Source organism: Caloenas nicobarica, chromosome 12, assembly GCF_036013445.1.
Source record: "Caloenas nicobarica isolate bCalNic1 chromosome 12, bCalNic1.hap1, whole genome shotgun sequence".
Classification (NCBI taxonomy): Eukaryota; Metazoa; Chordata; class Aves; order Columbiformes; family Columbidae; genus Caloenas; species Caloenas nicobarica.
Window position 1 is genome coordinate 7,121,421 of NC_088256.1, and position 25,004 is coordinate 7,146,424.

The 25,004-nt window shown below is 46.7% G+C and overlaps 1 protein-coding gene across 1 annotated transcript in view; it reads left to right on the forward strand.

The window, feature by feature from the left end:
* The first annotated feature begins 8,700 nt into the window (after positions 1 to 8,700).
* SH3BGRL (SH3 domain binding glutamate rich protein like) overlaps positions 8,701 to 25,004 on the forward strand; it is a 32,777-nt gene continuing 16,473 nt past the window's right edge. Inside the window, exon 1 of the mRNA XM_065643007.1 lies at positions 8,701 to 8,833. Coding sequence (XP_065499079.1) covers positions 8,789 to 8,833 — 45 coding nt within the window. The 5' untranslated portion in view covers positions 8,701 to 8,788. The remainder of the gene's footprint in view (positions 8,834 to 25,004) is intronic.

Sequence of the window (25,004 nt, forward strand, 5' to 3'; positions counted from 1 at the left end):
TGCAACAGCATCACCATGTTGGTTCAGATTCTTTTTCTGATCCCTTGTAATTCCCGGATCCCTTTCAATGCTGCTATCTGAACAGCTGTTACACTTCTTTTTGACAAATTCATGGTGACTTTTTGATTTGTCACTTTTCGCACTCTTGAAATTCTTATATGTTAATAGTTCATTATCTTCCTGGTCTTTGGAGTTAAGCTGAGCAGTTTTCCATCCATGGGTCCACCTTTCTCCCTGTTCCTCTAGTCAATGTAGAACCATCAAATGCCTTTTTTTGTTGTTGATACATGCTAATTATTCAAAAACGTACATGAGCGGCCTCCTAAATACTGGGGAGTGTATTTTCTGGGCACTGCCAACCTTAGTGTAACCACAGAACCAACTTCACGTGAGTTTTGAACATGAGGAGATTCCACCATGGGATCTCGGTTGTCTCGCAGCTGTCACGGCTGTGCTGTTCAGACCTGAGACATTTTATTCCCTGATTCATTCGTCTCTAGTGTGCAAAGAGTTCAAAGGCAAGGGAAAGTAGGATTCTGTCGTAGTGCGCATGGCAAGTAATATTAATAGAGACATTTTTTGTGGCAAAATATCACGAAACACGTTTTCAGGTTATGTACCTGACTTTTAAAGTGTCCGTCAGCCTTGTTTCATATAACTTTTGGGATGAGGGGATTATTGATCTATAGAAGATGTTTGTGCTTGGTGAATTTTATAGTTTGTCCTAAGTAATTTTATGGTTTGTCCTGGGTAAAAATTGATTTATGTGTCACACTCAATATTGACTGCAATAAAACTTTCAGTGCTTGTTAATTTGGGAGCACAAGGGTGTAACTGTTGATTGGTTCAGGATTCTCATTGAGTCTGTTCATCTTTACTTCAGTAAAACCTTTGGCTTAGCTACAGCTTCCTCCCTGATAGTAACGGGGATGACTGCAAGCACCAAAGTAAATGCAGACTTTTATTAAACACAAAATACAGCTAAGAAGAAATTTCAATCCATTACAGTCAGGCAAGCTGACTGTCAGCAGCAAGTTTGTATTTTAGTTATTTCTTTCTTCCCGTTTTGGTTCTTTGAAAGAAGATGTAATTTGGAAAAGCAGTCAAAACTAAGACCACTACTAAAATGAAGCCAGAGAAAGCACAAAAGAAAAATCAGTTGGCAGCACTGTCTTTTATTTGCCTTTTTCTGCACAATTCTCGCAAGGTGTGCACTGCTGTAAGGGTCTCAAACGCGTGGTGACTGCCGTTACGGTAACAATTCTCTCTCTTCAAAACCAGGAGGTTATGGTAGCGCACGTGAGAAGAGAAAAGTCTGAGGACCAGCAAGAGTCGTGTGCGTGGGCAACGTGTTGCCAGTTCTTGGCCTTGCGTGGAGTCCTGTCCCAGAAATGGGGAGACACCTTCACTGCAAGGTCACACAGTGGCAAAAAATGCAAATGTCATACTGGGATGTGTAAATAATATAATCTGCAAAACAGGAGCGACATCCAGGCAGATTCACCTGTCCAGAAGCAGCTGCTCCCATGTGAGTTAGTTGGACTCTTGCCATCGGCAGAGAAGAGCAGGCACCTTCGGGGCTCCATTCTAGGACAGATGTGCAATCTGGTATTAAAAACTAGAAAATGCATTCCCTCACCTAACAGGAGGAGATTAGTAACAGGTTTGGTGACTTCTCAACATAGAAATAAGTGGAAATGTCTGTTATAACACAGGAAGACGAGGGAGGCGGCAAGGCCAGAATACAAAATTGCGACGGGAAATGTCCAGTGTCTCTATGTAGCCCGCACAGATGTTACATCTGAGTGTAAATGATTACACACTATTAATGACTTTTTATGGAGCAGCTGGTCAGGGAAGCCATGAAAGGAGAAGCAGCTCTTGATTTGGTTGAGGGCAGCAAGCAGGACCTAACTAATCATTCTTTGAATCGGTGACCATTACATACTTGAGTGTCACCACTCTGATCAGAGCAAGAAAAGCCAAAGAAATCCCCTCTTGTTCTTAATTTTGGAAAGGGGAACCCAATAACAGTGAGGCAGCTTCTTGAGAAAAGCTGAACGTGGTAGCTAAAAGAATAAAAGGGTTTTATGCAGCATGGAGACATCACATTGGAAGCTCTGACCAAATGCGTATCACCTGTCAAAAAAAGCACATAGGAGGATCAAACATGGCTATAAAAATGGCTAAAAAATCAAACGTGGCTAAAAGGTCAGACATGGGAGGCCATCAGAAACAAAAGCCATCCTTCAAAAAGTTGGATTTTCATTTTAATGAGGAAACCAGAAAATTTTATAAACAACTGAAATGCAGAAATGGTGGTGTGAAAACCAGAATCGGGGACACAACCAGCAAAATGACTTAAAAAGCATAGTAAGTCATTTTTCAGTCTTGTCAGGAGCAGGAAGCCTGAAAGACATTTTCTAGAATGAATCGACTATTGAGATATAAAAGGAATATGTAGAAAAGACAATACTGGAGCAGACAACCCAAATTAGGTTTTTTTGCATCTGTGTTTATTGTGGAGGAGGCTGAGGAAGTTCCCAGACAGGAACTCGCAAGCTCGCCTGAGGATCTGTCTCGCGCTGAAGCATCGGTACGGGCTAGAATAAATCGACAAAGCGAATAATGACATGCTAACCACTGCCAGATGGTCCTCGCCGCACCCGCAGAAGCGTGCGAGCCCTCCTCTAAAACCGGGTCTGCACAAAACCTGAGGAGATATCCCATGTTACTGGCTTTTCACATCCTTTCCTGAGCAGGCTCCGCACCTGAGAGGGTTGTGACTAAGTAAACACCGTGAAGTTTTACAAAGCCTTTAGCACTTTTTTTTTTTTTTAACAAGTCTTTCCAACAGCCATTTGAAAATGCCCAGAACATGAGAGGCAAGCAGGAGAGCAACCCTGTGAGCAAACCCTTTGACCGAAGCTGACTTGGTCCTAGGAAACCCCAAGACCTCTGCCGCTGTGAATTCACGGGCTGTCTCCAACTATGTCAAAACTTCTCTTCAAACAACGGCGCGGAAAGCGTCACGTATTGTTTGCAGCTCCACTTCCCCTTCTTTCAGCTGGCTCTGAGCTCACAGCATGGAGGAACTGCAGGTTTCTTGCTGGATGGGCTCAGGGAAGGCAGGATTTAGCGTTCAGAACACAAAAATGTGTTCTGTCCAGCCCAGGTCCTGAGTCAGTGGGAGGCAGGGACCAGGCCAGGCTGTTGGCAGACTTGTGGATTGCATCTTCTCAGAGGGCAGCAGCTCGCTGAGAATGCCCAGTTGAACAAACGGCCCTAAAACAGCATTAAAGGAGTTATTCTGTTATTCTGTATTCCTGTTATTCTGGCTGAAATTCTGGTACCTGTAGTGTTCTGGGTACTTCAGGGTAACTAAGTGCACGTCAGGAACACGTGCAGGGCTCGGAAGAGCCAGGGCTGGCCAGGGGCTCAGGGCTAGCAGGATGGTTGGCCAGTCCGGAGCACAAGAAAATGAGAGATTAAACACTAAGGGGGCAGTTGTGCACGGGCAGAAGTCAGCAGAGGGATGGGAAGGTGTCCGGGGCAGGGAACGGTGACAATCCCTGTGCCAGCTGCTGTAGCTGAGTCCTGTGACACTGCTGTTGCTAATCATGTCAGCCTGGCTGCGGTGCAGGCAGCAGCAGGGAGCTGGAGCAGGGTCTGGGGTCCGGCTGCCGATACCCAGCACTGGCCGAGCAGGTGGCCCTGGCAAGAGCATAACCTCTGCTGAGGTCTCAGTGCCGGTGCAAACGTAGTGCTGGAGCAGACACATAGAACCTCCAGCTCTTGGACTAGTTGGCACCTCTAGCTTCAGTTTAGTGGGTTTTGTCTTTTTTTTTCTTTTTTTTTTTTTTAATGCATAAGGTGTACTTTGCCAAAAATATTTGAAAAGGTTGCCCGGCCTTTGTCTTGGGTAAGGATTGCACAGCTGCCCAGAGCGATCCTGGCAGGTAGTTGGCTTTAATGCAAACAAACCTGTAAAGTGAAACAGCTGGTGCAGAGGACCCACACGACGTACACTGCGCAGCTGCCGCAGTGCGCTGTGTGTGTACCTGGAGTCACCCTCCAGCTTGGTTTCATCCAAATGCCATCGCACGCGCCCGCTGCGAGGCTGCTCCCCACCGCCGGCTCGTCACAGCGCGGGACCTGCTGCTGGGAGGTTCACTTTGAGTGTGCACTGCACATCCCAGCTCGAATCCCCGGGTCAGTTTTGGGCCCCTCACGCCAAGAAAGCGCTTGAGGTGCTGGAGCGAGCTCAGAGGAGGGAACGGAGCTGGTGAGGGGCTGGAGCGCAAGTGTGATGGGAGCGGCTGAGGGAGCTGGGGGTTCATCCTGGAGAACAGGAGCTGAGGGGAGACCTTCTGATCTCTGACCTGCCTGAAAGGAGCTTGGAGCCAGGGGGCGTCAGGCTCTGCTCCCCAGGAACAAGCGCCAGGACCAGAGGAAACGGCCTCAAGTTGCGCCAGGGGAGGTTGAGGTTGGATCTGGGGAACAATTTCTTCCCCAAAGGGCTGTGGGGCACTGGAACAGGCTGCCCAGGGCAGTGCTGGAGTCACCATCCCTGGCGGGGTTTAAAAGACGTCTAGATGAGGCTCTTTGGCACATGGATTAGCGCCAGTGTTGGGTTATGGTTGGACTCGATGACCTCGATGGTCTCTTCCAACCGAAACGATTTGGTGATTGTGTGATTCCACGTCACAGCCCGCGCCCCTGCCCGCACACCGCTCCTCTGCCGTGAGCCCTGCGCCTTCGCCCCACGGGAAACCCCGCCCTGACAAAGGCACCGGCAAACGCAGGGGGAGCTGCTCGCTGCCCCCGTAGCGCGCTCCCCCGTTGCCCTCCTCCCCCTCCTCCTCCTCCTCCTTCCTCCCTCCCCCTCCTCCTCCTCCTCTTCCCGCCGAGGCGCGGGCCGCTGCCGCCTCTCTCCAGCAGGGGGCGCGCCCGGCCGGCAGCGGCGGGGCCGCGCGGGCCATGGCGGCGCTTGCGGGGCCCGGGCTGGAACCGGGGCCGGGCTGGAACCGGGGCCGGGCCGGCGGGTTCCGCCCCCGCGGCCGCACTGAGCTGCTCTCACGGCGGGGGAGTGTTGGCAGCCTCGCTTTGAGCCGCCTCTTGCCATTTAATATCCCTAGGGATGCGTGTGGGTCGGTGAACGCCCGAGCACGCCCCGAGTAGGTGCTTTACGTTGTGTTTTATGGAATACAGGTACACAGTACAGGTAATCAATAGACAAAAAGCAATTAACACTGAGCGCCACGTTCTGTGCGCCGTGGTTTACTCCCTCGTGCACCCACTGCCGCGTCATGCAGAATTCACAAAATCACAGAATGTCCCCAGTCGGAGGGACAAGGATCATCGAGTCCAGCGCCTGTCCCTAAATTCACACCGTGTGTCAAAGGAAGCAACGTGAAAACCAAAATAAATGCTTCAAAAAAAAGGGTATCTTGCCTACTCTGCAAAAAAAATAGAACGTTTTCAATCGAATAGCATCTACAAGGAGAACTTTCTGAAAAACATTTGCCAGTTACTCAGATGCAGACACTTATTTTTGCCTCTACCAGAAAAACAAAACAAAAAACAGCAAAACCAAATGCAAACAATAAACCAACAAAAAACCAGCTCTCCTATCCCGCAGGTCTGTATATCACAGTATATTCTGTATGAAAACATGGAAACTTGGCCTTGCTCTGTTTCCAGTTGAGGAGGAGGAGGAGAAGCGGATGTCCTGGGCTTCCCCAGGAGTTGTGGCAGGACATGGGTGAAGTCAGGGGACGCTCGGAGTCACCGTTTGCCGCCTGGCTCCGCTTATTGGCCGGTTTGGTAGGCTGGGGTTGGAAATGAGAAATGGATTTCTGATTGAGCGCTGAGAGAGCTGAGCTGACATTTCTTACCGATCACACGTTCCTCCATGTTAGGAGTTCTGGCAGTTCTGGATCGTCTTCTCTCACCATAGTACAAGTGCAATCGGAGAACGGAACCTGGCACGTTCTCATGTTACTGGCCAAATATTTGCGACTGAATTCTGGATGCATTTCTCTCCGTGGTTACAAAGCAGCTGTTGAGCTTCTGGAGCACATGTGCTTCCTGACCCTTTGTACAAGAGCGATTTTGCAGTTGATTAGTGTAATATCTTTCATTGCGAGATTCTACTACGTTTTTTAAAAATAGCTTAATTTTCCGGTGCTCAGAAGCCCCCATCCTTGTCTGTGGTTTAAGAAAAATGCAAGGGGTTTTTTTGCCATTACTGGCAATATTTTTATCTGAAACCCCCGGATGACTCTGGGGTGGCCAATCCATTGGGCTCTGCATCAGAGAGCAGTTACGCTCATGCTGCCACTTCCTCAGTGTCGCGGCTTCATAATATATAAAATAATGCAAACCAAAATGCAACTGTTTAATTTTTCCAGCAATAAAAGATGCCGCCTGACAAGATGGACTTGTACAAACACAGGCTACAGCAAGTGCAGGAAGGAATTGAGGAAACACCAACCATCACTGAATATTATATACATATTATTTTGTTGGCTGCACAAGAACAAGAGATTTTCCTCTTAGAGGCATAATATCGATTTGTTCAGTTTGTTTGAGGTTTTGGCCTATCTTGAGAAGGATAATTAAACACTTCACAACTGTTTAATAGAACAAAAATAATACCATGGATTTTATATGAGTAGCCTGGGAATAGAAAACATGGTGCTTTTCTGCCAATAGAGTAGAAAATTTACTATTATGGGTCAGGAAAACCTCGTCGTTTCAATAATACCCAATTCGTGTATTGCTCTTAACTCAATAAATCTTCTTTCATGAAGATAAAATGCTTTCTAAAGTGCACTTTTGAGAGTAATGATTACAGCAGGTTTTTAGTAGGCAGAAAGACAAGGTGCAGCTCATTCAGAATTCCAGCTCAGAGGAGCCGAAGGGTGTTGCAAAGAGGAGAGGAGGGCAGGCGTCCCGCCAGCCGAATGACCGATGAGCCCAAAGTTCAAATAAATCATCTTTCCTGTTCTCCACCTGCATTTTTTCGTTCTTTCTGATAAGCCGTGGTATCTACCTCTCATGTTCCTTGCCATAAATCTGATTACAGACCGGCACAGAGCGTGGTGCATCAGGGGAAATGGGAATTATCAGTGCATTTCTCAAGCAGCTGTGAAAGGGGCTGTACAAACAGATCTGAAGAAACATTCCTTGAAGAATTGTAATCTCCTGGACTTAACTCAGTTTGTTTTAAAAAGATTAAAAAGTACACCATTTATTTTATTAAATTTTGAAATTCCCTGAACCAGGGAATTTTGTGTACCATCATCCTAAATAGATTTTGGTTTATTGCCTTTTCAAAACATACATAAATCTCACGACAGTCTCAAAGATTCAGGTAAGTATCATAAGTAATATCAAAATCAGGCATGTCATCCTCCAGCTAGTTTCGTTCTTCTTACTATTGGCAAATTAATAAAATGAATATAAGTGACTTAATTCAGTAGACCTTTTAATTCAACAGGCTTTTAAAAAAATCATATAATGATAGAATAGTTTGGGTTGGAAGGGACCTTCAAAGGTCATCTGGTCCATGTGTGTGGTTAGAAAATCATAATTTGAAACAGGAAGGCTTACTTTGGGAAAATAGTTTCAGAAATACCCTTCTCCTTTTTGCCAAGAACAGAACAAACATCTTTATTTCATCTTAGCTTGTACGTGGTAAAATTTCAGCTTGCTACGTTTATAAGTATTTTTCTGTGAAGTTGCTGTCAGAATGTATACTAAAATGTAATTAAGGTAATATTTGGAGTAACAGAGGCATGTGGAAGGCAGGTGCTGAATATAAATTTCCCGAAGCAATGTGTCACCACAACTATAACAGTTAAGAACTCTTTGAGGTCTCATCCAGTGGTTCTAATTAATACAAATGATGAAATACATGAAGTCCCTGGCCGTGGTACAGATGAGAGCAGGCGAGGGAAGGGAAGCAGAGGGTGAGTGGGAAAACCCACGGTAGCCGTAGTGATACATGGCTTTTTTATGCTTTGTGTGGATGATCCTTCACAATAATTTTGGGAAGGCGAAGAACTCGACTGGATGCCCAAGCAGTCTGTCTTTTGGCATGGGCCGACGCGTCACTTGGCCGGTAGCTTTCAAGCTGGAACTTTAAAAGGAAAGTCTTAATTCTAAATATCATTGCACAGTAACATCTGCGCACCCCAAACTTCTGTCAGGCCTCCAAGCGACAGCCCAAGGCTCCAGCGTCCCCGGGCTGGCGAGGGGCCGCCGGGTGCCCTCACACGGAGCCGGGGAACCGGGCTCCCCTGCTCGAGCGCAGGGATGGCGGGTTTCGGGGCTGCCCGGGCACGGCTGGGTCGGGCCCAGCCCTGAGGGGACGCGGCCGCTGCCACGGCAGCCCCGGCCCCCGCCGCGCCGCTCCTCTCCCCGCTCCCTGAGGCGGCGGCCCCGCGGCCCCTCCTCGGGGCTTCGCGCCGCCGTGACGCGGCCGCCCCCACCGCGCACGTCTCGCGTGGTTCGTCGAGAACTCGGCTCGCCCCTTCTTTCTTCTTTTTTTTTTTTTAACCATTTTTCCCTCTTCCGGGCCGGGCGGCGCTGACTGCTGGGCGGGCAGCCCAGTGAGCGCGGCGAGGCGGGGCGAGGCGAGGCCGCCCGCCGCCTCCCTCCCGCCCTCCCTCCCGCCCGCCGCCTCAGCCCCGGCCGCGCCTCGCCTCGCCTCGCCGCGCCGCGCCGCCCGCACACACCCACCCGCCCGGCTCCGCATCCCGCCGCCGCCTCGGCTCTCAGCATGGTCATCAAGGTCTACATCGCCTCCTCCTCCGGCTCCACGGCGGTAAGGGGCGCCCCGGGAAAGTTGCACCGGGCGGGAGGCTGGGGGCGCGGGGGCCGGGCGGGGTGCGGGCTCCCCCCGGCTCCCCTGGCCCGGGGGCGGCGGGCGGGGAGGCTGGGGCAGCCGCTGGGGCAGCCGCTGGGGCAGCTTGTAGGGAGGTGTGTGTGTGCCGTGCTGCCGCTGGCCGTGGCGAATAAAATGTCATTTCCTTCGTGGTTTCGCAGCTTGTTCTGTGAGTTCTGTGTCCCCCCCGCACCCGGGCTGGCGGTGCCGGGTCTGAGAGGCTGACACGCTGCGGCGCCCCTCGTCCTGCCATGGGAAGGCAAAGCCAAACATATTTTTTTAATTATTATTCTTGCAATTTATTTCTAAATCGTGTCACCCATCACGTCAGCATTAGGTTTTGATGAATTTATTCCTCTTACGTGGAGCGATTAATAGTGGCCGGCGCGTGTGGCCGCTGTCCGAGGAGCCGCAGTTTCTTGCCTGGTGGGAACACCCGCGTTTTGCTTCTGATGGCCCTAGTGCCATGTAGGCAGCGCTCGGGCAGAAGTCAGTGTTTTTCAAAAGGAAAATGAACCAGCAAACGAAAATTTTTGTGCCGAGGTTCAGATGTAGCTCAGAGTGGTTAGTGTCTCCAAGATCGTTTGGTTTCTGTTTGGTGTGTGTGAAAGATGCTCTTGAATCTGAAACCCGGGGGATTTTGTCGCGCTTGGTATGAATGTGCTGGAGAGCTACGAAATGCCAGTCTTGGAAAATGCCAGCTATTGCTGTTAATGGTCAGTGACTTTTACCGCAAGCAGATAAAGAGACTGAGCCGTGGCTATGTGATGACTTTTCATGCCACTGTTAGGCTGTGTGCTTCACAAGCAGGTTCCCAAATTTTCACAGGACAGTGATATACAAGAGAGAAAAAAAAAACCAAACCCAAACAAAACACTGGATTCTCCTTCTCCAGTTCGGTGCGGTCACTGATCTGCGATCTTCAATAAAATACCACGTTGATAAGCTCTGCCATTGACGACTGTGATGCTGGAACCCCTCGTTTAGCTCTAATGATGGAGGCTGAGCCCTGTCGCGGTGAAGTGCAGACAGTGCAGGAGTGTGGACCTCGCGTGTCCCTGCCGTCGCTCTCTTCCCATGTCATTTTTGCTAATCTTGATGTCGATGCCGACATGGACATGCTGGTGCTGATTCTGAAAAGCAGATGATTATCTGGAGACTCTTCAAATCCTGAGTAATTCATTCATAAGGGGGAGGTCCAACAGGGTTCTCCTGGATTTATACAAAACGATCATCTAGAAGGAAAGAAGCAGTCATTAGCAAACTGAAAAAGTAATTCTTTCTTTCTAATACAGCTGTTAATAGGTTTCAAGTTGACCGATTCGGTTGCTATAGATTTTTATCAGTGACCTCTTGAAGGCAGTTATTGATTTCTGCCTGTGTGGTGATACTAAGCTCCAGGGATGCAGCCACTGATCTCGATCCTGACTATGTTTTCCTGTTTTTAAATTAGGTTTTTAGTTATTACTTAGTGGTTTCTGCGATGCTGCCTCGTCCGTGTGTGGATTGTATACATTACAAGGCTCGATTCTGACTTACTGCTGCCTTTTAGGCTCCTTTGTGCATCCTGGACTGTGGAATTTGGATATAGCATTGGCATAGTCTGGTTTTGTGGAATTTGAGCATAACATGCACATAATTGCCAGTTTTATGACATATATATATATACACATATACTCGTGCCTGTGTCTAAAGCTAGTGCAGCTCAAGTAATCTTGTGGTAATGAGCAGGACTTGCACGTTCTCGGTTTACTGAGTACACCGAGGGTGTTTCTGTTGGCAGGGACCAGCCAAGTACCTCACCGGGTGGCTGTTTTCTTTCTGGTATAAGAATTTTAATCGATGTTTCAGACTAAAGCCAGAGGGGCACCTGTCGGGAGGGAAATGTGCTTGCTGGGAACAAGTAATTTTTGTGGGTCTTAAGCCCTTTTGTGAGACAGGCTTTGCTCGGAGGACCAGAGGAGCCTTTCTGGGTGCTGAATGTGAAATAACCCACTTGGGGAATGGAAAATCCACATCAGAGGAGGTTGTTACAGGGAGATGGAACCGAGTCAAAGCTGTTCCCAGCAAAGCGACCGAACTGGCTAACATCAGCCCTGGAAGGGCTCTCACTCCTCCTTTGTATGGTCGGTGACACCCAGCACTGTGTTATTTTGGTTTTTTTTTTTAAAAGGCTAATTTGCTTGAGTAGAAGCAAACCAGAAATAAGTATAAAATCTCCTCTTTCCTACAAAGCGTCTGCCCCATTTCTGTAAGCCGGTGAAGCTTTTGTGAGATCAGGAAAGCGTCGTCTCCCACCGAAGGGGAAAGGGTTGGGATTTCTTCACACCTCCCAGCCTGAGGCTGTAAGTCTTGGAGGCTGCCCAAATTTTGTGGTCTTCTATTGGCAAAGTCATACTTTCTTGTGCAGTATAATTTCCCACACCGCAGCATATAAAATGTTTCCGCAGGGCACTGTTCTCCATAAAGTTCCTATTCAGTGGTATGTATCTGTGAGGAAAAAATATCATATGAAGCTCATGTCTAAGCAAAAGCATTCGACAAGTATGTTTCAAGGGATTTGGGGTGAAGTTCACTTAATTCCCGTGTACGTGTGTCATCCAGAGTCTGGGCATGGGCGTTACAGCGGGAAGTGTGGCTGCCGAGCTGCCCTCCATGGGTTCTTCAGCATGAGTTAGTGCTCAGCGTTATCTTTGGTGTGTTTCATGGGTTGCAAAGTCCTGTGTTTGTACTCTGGTAAAGGTGACTGGCTTGGGGTGGTTCGTTGCCGTGGTTTCCATAAGCAGAGATAACTGAATATACTGGAAGTGTATAATTAAAGACTTAGGCCAAAATATGATGATTGCAGTCTTGGTCTGGCCTCCTATTTGAATTTCACCCCAGAAATCATAATGTAGTAGTTACGGCACCAGTTTTCTGCTGTATTTTTAAGTCTTGTAGGGAAAGACGCCCTTTCTCTGTCGTCTTTCTCAGTGTGAATGTTGTCCTGGTGAGTTGTGGGCTGGGCAGGGACACACGGGGGGGTTGTAATTACGAAGATGAGCTGTAGGCACCAAACGTGGGGACACGCACGTGTCGCTTCTGTCCAGGAGTCCTTCTGCCTAAGGTACAGCTGAAGTGAACAGTGTTACTTACTGTGAGACAGCGTTGGAGGCTACGAACGTAAAACGATGGAGGCAAATGCCGTGTTCAGGATCACCCAGGCGTTGATTCAGGCCGGGGCTGTGCAGACTGTGAGAGTGATTTGACTGTAGACTTGTATTCAAATCCTCAAGAGATGAAAGGAGGAGAGGCCAAAGAGTAATTAGACTCTTGCTCCTGGAAGAAAAAGGATACAGGGAGGGAAGAAGCTAAATTGCACAAGTCCAGTCTGTGATTGTCTCCATTAGGTATTCTGTGGGGTTTTTTGGGTAAGAGATTACCCCGTCTTTCCTGCAGCACCAGAAGCACGCCTGTGCAGTTGGATTACCGGTTTTATTGATCTCGTGTTGAAAGGAGCCAGCTGTTTAAATTCTTTTCGGTCTTATGAGTGTCCATTTGTTGCCAACAACTGCACCAGTCTTTGACTACGGACTTTGTCCGAGAGAATTATGTTCGTTCGTCCGCCGTCCCCTCGCAAGCTCCAGGAGTGTGGGTGAAACCTGGAGGCCGTGGCTGTGGAAGTGCCAGCGCTGGGGACGCTGGGCTGGGCCTTCCCGAGTGCCACCAGCCCCGTGGTCCATGGAAACGGCTGCAGCGAATCCCTGGTGTCTCCTTGGAGCCAGGCACTTCGTGTTTGTGGTTTACAGCCCGTGCTCCCATCTCTCTGAGCTCTCCCCCCTCGCTTGTTTTGATGGCTGCGTGGGTGGTTTTCCTTCCTCGCCTCCTGCGGCGACAGCAGACATGGCAAAAATAAGATGATTTCCGGAATCGGTGTCAGAGTCCTGTGTTACACATCAGACTCGCTGCTGTTTAGGGATGGTTTTAGAGAAGAAAGGAAATTTTAGTTTATTTTTTTCATTTGCAAAGTTAGGGATGTGGAGGCTTTCATGTTTTTCTTGTATTGTTTTCTTGCTTGGGAAAGGATCTAGGTCTTCTGCTCCCCACCCACCAGGAAACAAAGAGGAAAGTGGCCTGTGGTCTGAAGAACAAACACTTGCTTGCAATTGCACTGACTCTTTCTTTTCCCCCACATAACCCAGTAAGGCACAGGAGCACCTTCTGGTGCTGCTGGGGATATGTAGCCAGTGGCAAGGGCCTTCTAGGGCACTACGGGTTGTAGCTGAGGGACAACAGCTTTGGAGAAGAGCAACTGGAAAGGAGCAGAGTTGTGTGTACCCACCAGCTCTCGTCCCTCTCAACAACTCGGGGCTTCGCGAGGGCTGGTGAAGCCGCTTCGTCTTTCCAAAGCGACCTCCAGCAATGCAGCTACTGGGGAGGGCTCTTTGCATCCGGTGTTTTTCTCAGTGTGTGTTGTAAGTGTGTTTGTTCTGCAGTCGCGTTCAAGGTTGCGAATGTGTTGTCGGAGCCCGGATGCGCGTGGTCACGTTTGTCATTTCGGACGTTCTGGAGCTGCCACTGAACTTCCATCAGTCTGGATGGCTCCGGGTATCAGTGCACTTAACGTGAGAAGAAAATAATGATACGAATCTTTTATAAATAGTCTTGTAATATGGTGCAAATTGAGGTAAAACCCTGGATTATGGGGAAAATAAGATGCGTCCGTAGTTTTAAAAACAATCTCATGAATGTATGCGTCTCTTTGTGGTACGTAGCTCATGCAGTTTATGTTCTGTGGGTGAGAACTGACTTGTTGGTAGGCTTGGTATTGACTTTTAAACTCGTCTCTTGTGTAAACATAATATGCATGAAGTACTTTTTTGGGTACCCAGTGTTAACCCAACTTAATCTCTCTCAATAAAATGGTATGAATTGTTCTGAATTAGAGCTCTCAGGATGGAAGACAAAATATGCAGCGCAAATCTAGTGAGGCAGTTAGCTAGGATACGTTCCATCTGCCTCCTGGCTTGTTTTTTAAAAGTCATTGCTCCAAACTCTAGATAAGTCAAATGTTTTTCTTAAGATATTATATTCAAGTTTTTCATAGAGCCAGAGTTTATATCAGCTGCAGTTGTTGCAATAGTTTAAATATATCAAAATAAAAAACCCCACATTCTACTGTGCTGAAATAAAAACACTTTTCTGACAGCATGAGGAAGATGGGAAATTACAGTCCCCAGTTGAAGGTGGGAAAGCCTTTTTGCTGAGAGTGTCTGTAGATTGTATCTGCAGGTATGACAGTGTTTATTTTGAGATGGTGCATCAGGGTAATGTCTTTCTTGGGAAAAGCTGAATGTCCTCAGCTTGCACGGGCTTTGCTGGGACCCTGAACCGCAGCCCTTAGTGAGATACGATCCACACAGTGTCATGTCAGTGCTAAGCACTCGTGCTTTTTTAATAAATATTTGCAGAGTTGAGCAAGTCACTTTTCTCATCCTGAGGCATTAAAGTTACACACAGAAAATTCCTGTGGAAGTCAGGGAATTGGCATGTGTGTAACGAGCAGAGGATGCCAAAAACAAGAGTCTCTGCAAGGTTATTCTTATTCCTCCCAGAGGAGAAGGAACTGAGGAGGGAGGGGACAAATGGAAGTAAACAAACATTGATAGATTTCATCTGTTCAAGCTTAAAACAGAACTAAAACATTCCCCTATATGAAAAAAAAAGAAGAGCCAAGGATGTGTCATGGTCGTAGCTGGAGAAACTCTGCCTCCCATAGCTGTGCTTTGTGCTCCCTGACCCCTGAGCTGCTGAGAACCGTTCCTGGCACTAACCAGGGATCTGGGACCCCAACCCAACCCACAACTGCTGTCAATATTATGCTATGCAAGAATGTTTCTACTCAAACATGAAAACACAGTGTTAACGACATTTGATTAATCCTAGCCATATTCAGGGGAGACCTTCAGTTTGTGATTAAATTTCAAGTACTGTTGTTGGTCAGATATTTAATCAACCCTGAAAGAGCTTTAATTGTAACGTTTATCTTCTGTTATTTGTCGCAGAAAAAAGCCTCCATCCAGGAGCATGTCCTTTCCAGGACAGCACCTCCTCCTGACTGTAAAGGCCTATTTTCTGAAATTCAGAAGGTAGTAAAGTGTTTAAGCCACCAGAAGCAAACATGAAGGGTTAACCCCAAACTGCAGACTGACCAAGGCAAACACTGGCTGGATCCAGCTGAAGTTTTCTTTGTATCCTGACTTAAAACTTCTGCCTCTTGGGCTTAGTTTCCCCTGTGAGAAGTGGATGTGGCGATTTGGTTTCTTTAATTAGCTATCTGAAGTTTAGTTTTGTTTGGAGCTCTCTTTCCATACGTGAATGCTGCCTTGCTTTAAATTCTGAAGGCACTCAAGCGTAAAATTTTAACTATTACCTGTCGAGGGACCTATTGTTTGAATTGCTGTGGTGTCAGAGTGAAGAAAGGAGCCAAAGGCAGCAGTGGCTTAAAAAAAGGATCTCGGGGAAATCTGGAAACTGTCCTGTGCTGGACAAATTGATGTTATTCTTTGTTAGACTCTTTCCCAGCAGCCACATGGCCAGAGACAGAGTGCGGGGAAGAATTGATAAATACACGGTTGACGAAGAAACCCGTGCCTCACGGCTGAGCTACCTGGAGCAGCCACTGAGCCTACAAATAAGGGTCATCCCCTAATACTGAATCCCTCGACTTCCGGAAAGTTTTGTACAACCTTTGACCAGGTTAAAAATCCTATTTTTTCATAAAGAAACTAAGCAGCTGTGGGTTAAGAGGAAAGGATTTCCCCCCCCCCGCCTCTTTTTGGCTTATGTAATTGATTCCATACCAGTTATATAAACTAGATAACAATCAAGACTTTGGAATATACAGGCAGCTTTTGCAATAGGCAGAAGTTATGAGGAGATGCCACAGAGATCAGTGCTGTACCCTGAGTGATCTGGGGAAGGTACGAGGTGACGGGCTGTTGGTGAAGTGAGTGTGCCCAGGCGGAAAAGTGGGAAGAAACAATCATCATCCTGGTTTAAAATAACCAATACTGGTTAGCAGAGAGGTCTTGGAGCCACACTAGGTAATTCCACTAAAATATCCTGCTAGTGGTCAGAAAAAGCAAACAAAACGTCAGAAATTTTTAGGATGTGAGAGGGCAAAGGGGGGAAAAAGAAACAATGCCACTGTATAAATCTGTGCTGAGTCTGTATCTTTAATCAGCTGGAATTGTTGTCTTTAAATGATATTAAAAAGTGAGAAAAGATACTAAGTAGGGTGAGGTGTTCACTGTAGAGGGGATGACCAAATAAGGTCGAATTCTGCAGTTGAGAAATAAAGAGCTGCAAAAGTACAAAAAGTGGTCAAATCATGTCAGGTATGGGAGAACAAGTAGGAAGCGATTAATCATAACTTTTCCTAATGCAACAACCAGGGCAGAACACGTGAGATTAGCCTCTGACAGGGTTGGAATAAATGAAATACTTTGTTTAACAACATATAGTTTAATGGAGAAACTCATTTGCCAGAGAAAGTTGTGTATAGCAAAATTTGCGTGGGTTCAGGAAGCAGTGAGACAAATTAAGGGGGGAAGTCTATTAAAGGCTATTAACCATATTAACCATAACTACTACACCTCTGACTCAAAACTGCGGATTATTGGACTCTGGGAAAGTATAATGTGGCATAGCCCTCAGCGCTCAGTCTTTCGGTGTGTTCTCATCTGGGATCTGTGGCCGGTGGAGTAGGGATCTTGGGGTGGGCAAGTGTTGGATCCAACCCCATAAAGCTGCTCTTCTGTTCTTGGATGAACTTGGCTCTGCTCCCAAAATTGTGTTGAGAGTTTCCACTTAAGAACGTGTTGTCCAGGAAAAATGTTGGATGGAAAAGAATAAAGGATATATATGTGTGTGTGTGGGATGCGATGGTTTGGTTTTAATTTGGTGGTTACTACAAACGCCTGCAATTGTAAAAGTATTAGAAGGCTCTGGACATTTACGTGTAACTAAAAATTTCCCCTGAAATGTAAACAGATTCTGCATCTGTTTTATTTTCAGATATACCAATGCGACTGAAATTGTACCTCTCGCTGCTTTCCAAACTCTGAGATGCTGTGAGAGACCATAGAAATGACAGGAACTGTCTCCTGTATCTTAGAAACCAGATGGGGTGGAAAAGGCAGAAGTTAATAATAATTCTCCTCTTGGTTTCCATCTGAACAACTGCCGGTCAGTTCAGGAGCTGAGGATGAGGCTGAAAGAAATGTTGTGTGAAGCCATTTGTTCTGCAGTAGTTGCAAGATAAACACTGAAATCTCAAGGTCTGGCCATTGAGTAAGACTTTGCACAGGGCAGACTTGCCATTAGATCTTCTATTTTACATAGAATGAAATGCACAGTGGGATCCAGATGGGAACTGGGGTGTTAGGAACTGGGGGTGAGCATGAAGCAAGTTCTCCCAGGTGACACAAATCCTTGCCGCCCAAGGTTTGGGCTTGGCTGTGGCTGGGGAAAGGTTCCCACTAATCCAGGCTGAAACTTCACTCTTTTTCTGGGCTCTTGGGCAGGCAGGGAGATGTGACTGAGAGCTTGCAGGAGTGAACATGGCTGTTCTTCATGCAGCTCACCGCCAGGCACAAACTCAGCCTTTCTTACACACAAAATGACAGCAGGTGAGTCCAAAAACAACGTGGGTTTGCAGCATGAAAAGCAGATGCTGACATACATCAGGTTTAGACCTAGGTAATAATAAGGTAGATGTGTCAGAAACCTCTGCTGCCTTAAGCATAGGTCAAAATAAATTGGCAAAGCCCAATGTAAACAGAAAACAGGCAGCCTCTGTGGGAAAATAATAATAGTTTTCACATAAAACCACATTATTATGAGAGTAGTAGTTTCCAGGCAGGTTTCAACAGCACCTCTGTGTTCACCTCATGGGATGAACCTTTGGTTGTGCGAATGTGCCTGGGAGTTTTGCCATGGACAGGGTTTTGCTCCTTAGGAAATACTTAATGCTGCTTATCCAGCATCATTCCTGTGCACATGTACAATGTTCAAATGTACTCGGCCTGAGCAGCAGCTGCAGAGCAACTGTCAGAACAGGAGAGGAGCAGAATAGCTCCGTGAATGAATTAAAAATACATCCCAAAACCTTCTCAGTGGACATGCATAGAAATGAAGTTCAAGTGAAGCTGATTTAAGGATAATAGATGTAGAATTTTTTTTCGTTTCCCCCTGGGCAGGAAATACCATACATGTGAGGAGACGTAAAAAGATAAGAAGGGACAGGTTTGCAAACTTACTTGTTAGATAATCCTGATTAAGAACTAGAAATTCCTTTCCACCCCGTAATGCAGATAAGCAAGTCTCATGGTTCTGGTGGCGAAGTCCATGAAACTTTTGTACTTGAAAAATCTTTTCTCTAAATTTCTGTTTCCTTTCATCACAGTAAAATGTACTGAGAGGTAGCTGTGAAAACCTCTGTTTTACCTGCTGACTGCTGAGGTTTGCGTTGTGCATTCTGTGAAAAGATAAAAGCAGGTCCATAAAGCTGTCTTGGGGAATGTTCCTTCCAGGAATGCACACCTGGATAAACTGGGGAGCAGCTGGACAAACCGCTGTGTCTTCCACATAATGATTTGGGACCAAAATTAGCAGCTTGCAAGGCGTTAGGAATAGCCATCATCTTACACTGCCGGTCGCAGAGTGTTAGGCTGAGACCGAAGAACATCAGGGGAATGAAGCTATTTTGGCTGCTCGCCCAGGCCTGGAGAACTCCATCCTGCAGCAAATCAACAGTTGGGGGACCTAATCTTTTAAAAAATAAAATGCAGTGTGTATGTTTCTTGGTTTCTGATCGTGGTATGCGGATGCTAGCTCGCACGGAGGCAGAAGGAAGCTTGTGGTTTAAAAAAAAAAAAAAGAAAACAAAATAAGATCCCATGGTGACAGGAGTGATCTAAAAAACTTAGAAAAGAGAGTGGGGGCTTGTGAAGTGGCCTGCAGGTCATGGCCGTGTCGGTGGCCGTGTTGGTGGCCATCCCTGCCGCCGAGGCGCGGGCAGCATCTGGATCAGTGACCGTGGTCCAGGGTGGAAGGTGGCACTTTGCTTCAGGGTGCAGTGGATGAGAACAGCTTGTTGATGGGAAGGACCTTACTGTGTTGGAAAATGCTCCATTTTTTATTTAATTCTTGTCAAGAGTGACTTCAGGATGTCCCCTTGAAAGCGAACCCCCAGGCCTTGGCCCTCCCGGCTGTTGCAAGCACAAGTTCGCCAACTCCTGGATTGCTTCAGCTACCGCAAGAGCGATAAACTGCCAAGTGGCCAATTCTGCGAACTTTCTATTTATCTCCCTCCCTACCCCCGCTTAAAGACACAGCCTCTGAAGTTACAACATTTTGTCCAAGTCTGCACTAAAATGAAGAGAGTATCTGGGGCCCCTGTGGTGATCTGTGCTTGCAGTGTTACTTGGGCAAATTAAGTGGTCACAAAGCTCGTGCCGATACAGGTTATTCTCTGCTAAAGCTTTCGTCTCCAGGGTGCTTTGGTGTGGCTGTGCTGACCTGCTGTTCTGCCTAGCTCTTTTTGGAAAGAGGAGGAAAACTTGTATATAATCCATAGTTTTTCTCTTAATCCCCTCTTCCTTTCTATTATGATATTTAGTTATTTTAGTTCAGGGAAAAAAGATTTATTCTTGTGAAAAACTTATTTGATTTAGTTTTAGAATAGCAGTCATCAAAAAAACTCTTTTGCTAAATAATGTCTGTGGTATATGAGTTCTTCGAAATAGGAAGTAAGATCAGGAGCACCTGGATTTAGTATAGGATCCCTGAGGTCATATTGTATTTCTTCTTAAAGTAGTTTTTTATTTAAAGATAATAAATGCCTGGCAGTGAAACAGCAATTAACGCTGTAAACTTTTAGTCTTGTCAGTTAATTTAATCTCTCTGTGTGCTAAACCATACAGGAAATAAACCTTCTTTTTATAGGAAACCACGGGAGCCTCGTGCAATACTTGTCTGTGCTTTTAACTCCTTTCCTAACCCGGGTTCGTCTCTCATCAGACAAACAAAACAAAAATTGTTTTTCCTCTCTGCTCTCTTTGCCATACCGGGCTCCTCATCGCCAGCATAAACCCACAGATTCTGAAAAATAACTACATTAGCAGCTGTTTCAATAAACCCCCCAAACTGCAGCCCTGTGCTACGGTGCGTCTTGGTCCAGGGCTATTTTCTCAGGCTGCTTCGCTGGGAAACAGGAGGCAAGTGCTGCGCAGAGCACGGAGACGGGAGCTTCAGGGTGGAACGAGGTGGGACCTGTCCTGTTTTAGTTGACATAACGTGACAGCCACCGGTTTTTATCGGATGTAGTTGCTGCCAACATTGCACGGACTTCTAAGACCTGTCCTGGGGCCTTCTTATGAAAATAAAGGAGGAATAATTCTGGCTTTCAGAGGGAGACTGGCTGAAAAAAAATGGACTCAGAACCTGACACTGGTGGTGAGAGCCAGACTTTCAGGACCAAAGCCCTTCTGAAAGTTTTTAGAGCAAGCAGTCAGGTTGTCAGTGGCATGCTCAGTGCCTTTCCCCTTGTTTTTCTCAGCCACATTGCGAACTTTTGATATCTAGCAATTTGTTGTGTTCTGGAGAGTTTTCTGTGAGTCACGCGATACTGAGGCTGATAAATGGTGTGCGTTAAATCACGTTATAGTCAGTGCTTAAAGCCTGTCTGTGTGGCTGGGCTGGGGTGTATTTGATACTGTTTGTACAAACAGCCAGAAATTATCCCTAACCCAAATAACCAAGTGGATAAGCTGTGATTTGAAAGAATAATTATTCCTGCCAACTAATAGTTAGGAAAGGAAGCTCTGAGAGGCGAAGGGTGCATTCAGAATTGTTCAAGGAGTCTGATGGAGGCGGCTTAGACTTAAGAAGTGCTCCCAGGTCTGGTGGTGGTGGGACACCATCTCCTCCCTGTGGGGGTGGACCAGGTGCAGCACTTAGTACCGGTACTAACCTGTAAGACTTTGTTGGTGTACAAGCAGGAGCGTTACACAAGGATTCTTGAAGCTTGCAGTTTGCTCCCATTCTGCCTGAGCTGTGCCAGACAACTAACCGTGTGAGCGTCAGTAATGATAAATGAGGGAGAATTCAGAAGCTGTGACAACAGGTTTGCTGATGGATTTCTGCTTTCCTGCTGACTGTAAACCTCGCTCAGATAAGTGGAATTGCTGGAGATGCTCTGGCTGGTACACTATGAGTTCATTCCAGACCCTGGGGCACTTTTTGTTAAGCGGGCGCTGGGGTTTGCGCTTCCTTCTCCTGGGTAGGATTGGAAGCCTGGCGATTGCTGCAGGATAATGCGATGTGTGTTTGCTTCCTTCATCTGCTTTTCCTGCTGCTCTTATGTGTGTGATGTGCAGGAATTATCTTAGTTTTACACCGGCTTTTGGGAGGAGTGGATTTGTGTGTTTTTATTTGACCCTGTGCAGAGTTTGGATGCTGTGACTAGACGCACGTTGGAGTCCAGGGACATACAGGCTGCCAAGCTCCAAGGCTGCTGCAGAAAACCACTGTGCGTAATAAATGAGGAGTTCATATTCCGCTGCTGCTTATGCTTTGTGAACGGATAACCGAGATAATGGAGCCAGTATTCCTGCAGTCGGAAGCTGTCTCTCTGTTGGTTTTGGACCAGACGAGCAGTTTTCAGGCTTATAAAAGTCAAATGCCACAAAATTGACTTAGAAAATTGCCAAGGGTCAATTTATTTTGTATTGTCATAGTGGTGTTTTCCTTTTGATTATGACAATTCTGGGTGCTGCGATGGTTTCTGGATGGTGTGAGTGCACATGGAATCATAGAATAGTTTGGGTTGGAAGGGACCTTCACAACTCATCCAGTCCGACCCCTGCCATGAGCAGGGACATCTGCACCAGCTCAGGTTGCTCAGAGCCCCGTCCAGCCTGGCCTGGGATGTCTCCAGGGATGGGGCATCCACCACCCCTCTGGGCAACCCGGGCCAGGCTCTCACCACCCTCATGGTGAAGAATTTCTTCTTTATGTATCATCTAAATCTACTTTCTGTCAGTTTAAAGCCATCACCCCTTGTCCTATCACTACATGGCCTTGCAAAAAGTTCCTCTCCAGCTTTCTTGTAGGTCCCCTTTAGGTACTGCAAGGCTGCTATAAGGTCTCCCCGGAGCCTTCTCTTCTCCAGGTTGAACAACCCCAACTCTCTCAGCCTGTCCTCCCAGCAGAGGTGCTCCATCCCTCGGATCGTTTCTGTCACCCTCCTCTGGACTCTCTGCAACAGTTCCATGTCCTTCTGATGTTGGTGGCCCCAGACAAACAAAAATCTCATCTCTTGATGTACATAAGGGGTCTGTGTTTGGGGTTTGACTGATGGTCCCCACAGGCACAGAACATCAGCTAGCGAGGCGACGTGCTCAGGGGTGTTGGCAGGCCACAAGCGTCACAGTTTAAAAATCCAAATAATATATGGTAACTATACATTTTGTATATCCGAAGCTCTTTTGTATTGAAGTTCTCCGTTTTAACCATGTAGCTCCTTCCTCTGGGAGGGTCTCGTCCAACCAAAATGTTTCTATGATTCTCTGAATGTGTTTACAGCTGAGGAGACACAGGTAATTAGGGAAAACCTTTCCTTAAGGAAAGTGAAACGTGACACACATGCATGTTTCTTGTAGCACAATGAGTTAGTCCATATTTGTGATAAAACCGTGAAATAATGTTCCGTATTCCTTCTGTACTTCTAGTTTTTTAACAGGCAGTGGCTGTAGAAGAGCATTGGCATCCTGACTTCTGCATAACTTTGATTTGGCAACAGTGACTCTTCTCAAGCACTTTACAGAATTAATAAAACCATCTAAAGCAGACAGCAGAGGGTTGTTTAATTTATTTTTTTGGTGAGGATGCTGATATCCTGACTAAAGGCATGTTGCATCTGCTCTGCACAGTCATCCAGAACGCTTGTGAGTTTAGTGCATCGCGCCAGGAGGCTTGTGGCTGAGCCGGGCTCCGTGGCAAACCAAGCAGGATGCTGCTGATACGGTACGTGAGCCTTGGCAGGCCAGGAAATGTTAATGAGCGACTGAAAAAAAATATTGGGGAGCAGCCAGTGAGGAGGAGAGTTAAAGGGGAATGCGCAATGTCACCCTCCTTTTCCTTGCAGCCAAAAGAGAGAAAGATTTGCTTCCGAATTTGGGGGCATCAGTAGGAAAACAAGGGGGTTTTCTGCTGACAGAGGACCATTTGCATGTACTGGAACAAAATATGAAGTTTATTAAATAGTTCTTTTAATAATTGTCTTCAGGTGTTGCCAGTGATAAGATGTTCTGTGCTAGAAACCAGGTAGCACCGCAATGGTCCTTGACAAGCAGGAATAAAAGGATGAATGGATTCATCCCCCCCACCTCCTCTAGTGCTTGGATATTATCTGTTAAGAGCAGAATTTGACCTAAGCTGTGATAATATGCTGATCCTTAGGGTACCCTGATAGAGAGTAAGCTTAAAACATATTAAAAAGTAATCAAGCCTTCATTAGGCAGTGCTGCTACTGCTGTTTGCCAGAAGCTGGGAAGATATAAATAAGGAAATGTTGCTTGTCCTCACACTTGACTAATGGATGAAGGAATCTGCTTTTGGCCACTGCTGGAGGAAAGTAGCTAAACAGACATTTGATGCGATGCATCGAGTCAGTTCAGACCTATTTATGGCCTTTTAGTATCTTTCTTATTAGAATTTGACTGTAATAGAGCTTTGGTAGAATGGGCTGTGTTGGATGTCTGACACAAACCCAACGGCATTCAAAAATCCCACTGCAACATTAAACTCTAATCCTGTGTACTTTTAAATGAAAGAATTGATACCATTTGAGTCTGAATATTTTTGACTGTTCATACCATGAACAAAGGCGAACTACCTGTAGATTTGCTTCTGTCAGCTGCTCGTGTGATTATGCCCACAACAGGATCAAGGGGTTGCTTAATGTACTCCAGCTTTGCTAGCAGGCATCTACTTTTGTAGGTACCAAGTGACAAATACCCCAAATCACCACATGATGTAACTGCAAAGAGCCTTTGGAACCTCATTTCTGAGCAGTTGCTTTCCATGGCGATTGCACTTGTACTAATTATTTATTAATTCCTTGAACTTCCACAGCAAGTCAGTGACGTGGTAACTGGGAACCTGCTGTCCTGGGCTGCGCCCAGCAGAGGAGCCGGGCCTGTGGTACAGCCTGAGCTTTGCAAAGCAGGCTAAGGGGACTAAAAGCCAAACTCCTGCAGGGGATTTTCTTCTCTTGGCAGCCCGTGTCGAGGAATAAATAAAAATAAGTGTGAGTTGGGTCTGTAAGTGCCTTGGGCTGCACTGAGAGTCCTGATCCCCAGGACTTTACTACATGGAGGTGATATTAACTTACGTGTTAGGTTCTTCTGGTAGGAAAAAATCTGTTGAATGCACTGGGGTCTCTTGACTTGGGTTTGGTTGGTGTGGGATTTAAGAAATTTTTAGGCCTTGTGTTATTGGATGAGTGTACTTACAATGGCATTATCATCCATAAGAGAAGCTTTTATTTTTGTTTTCGTGAATCAGCTTTTCCATTTATGTAATTTTCTATGGTTTCTGGAGCAAGCTGTGGTTTTGTTTTGGGAAGTACAGACTTTGTTCTCGCGATATTCTTGGCTGTGCTGCAAAACCTGCTCTGTGGTGCGGCGCCTTACGCCTGGATAACGCCCCGTCTCTGGCAGACCACATGCTGCCAGACGTGATGCAGCCTCCAGGTTCAGCTGTAAAAACCTTTCACTAGCCTGAGTTTTTTCCCCCAACCCTACTCTGGTGGGTTTGTGTCCTTTCACCCCAGGACGTTTCTCTGCTTTTAAAAAGTGTCTTTCAGAACCACACGTTAGAAATTAGTCTCGTGGGACGTGGTGCTGATGCAGCCCGGGGTTGGTGGGTGCCTGGTGGTGAGAACCACGTCCAAATAAACAATTTTGAAGCTTTTTGGGGCAAACCACATCAAGAGAGGGCTGCTGCGTGCAGGTTACGTGTTGATAGACCATGGGCTTTCCCAAAGGGCCCCAGAGGGAGAGAG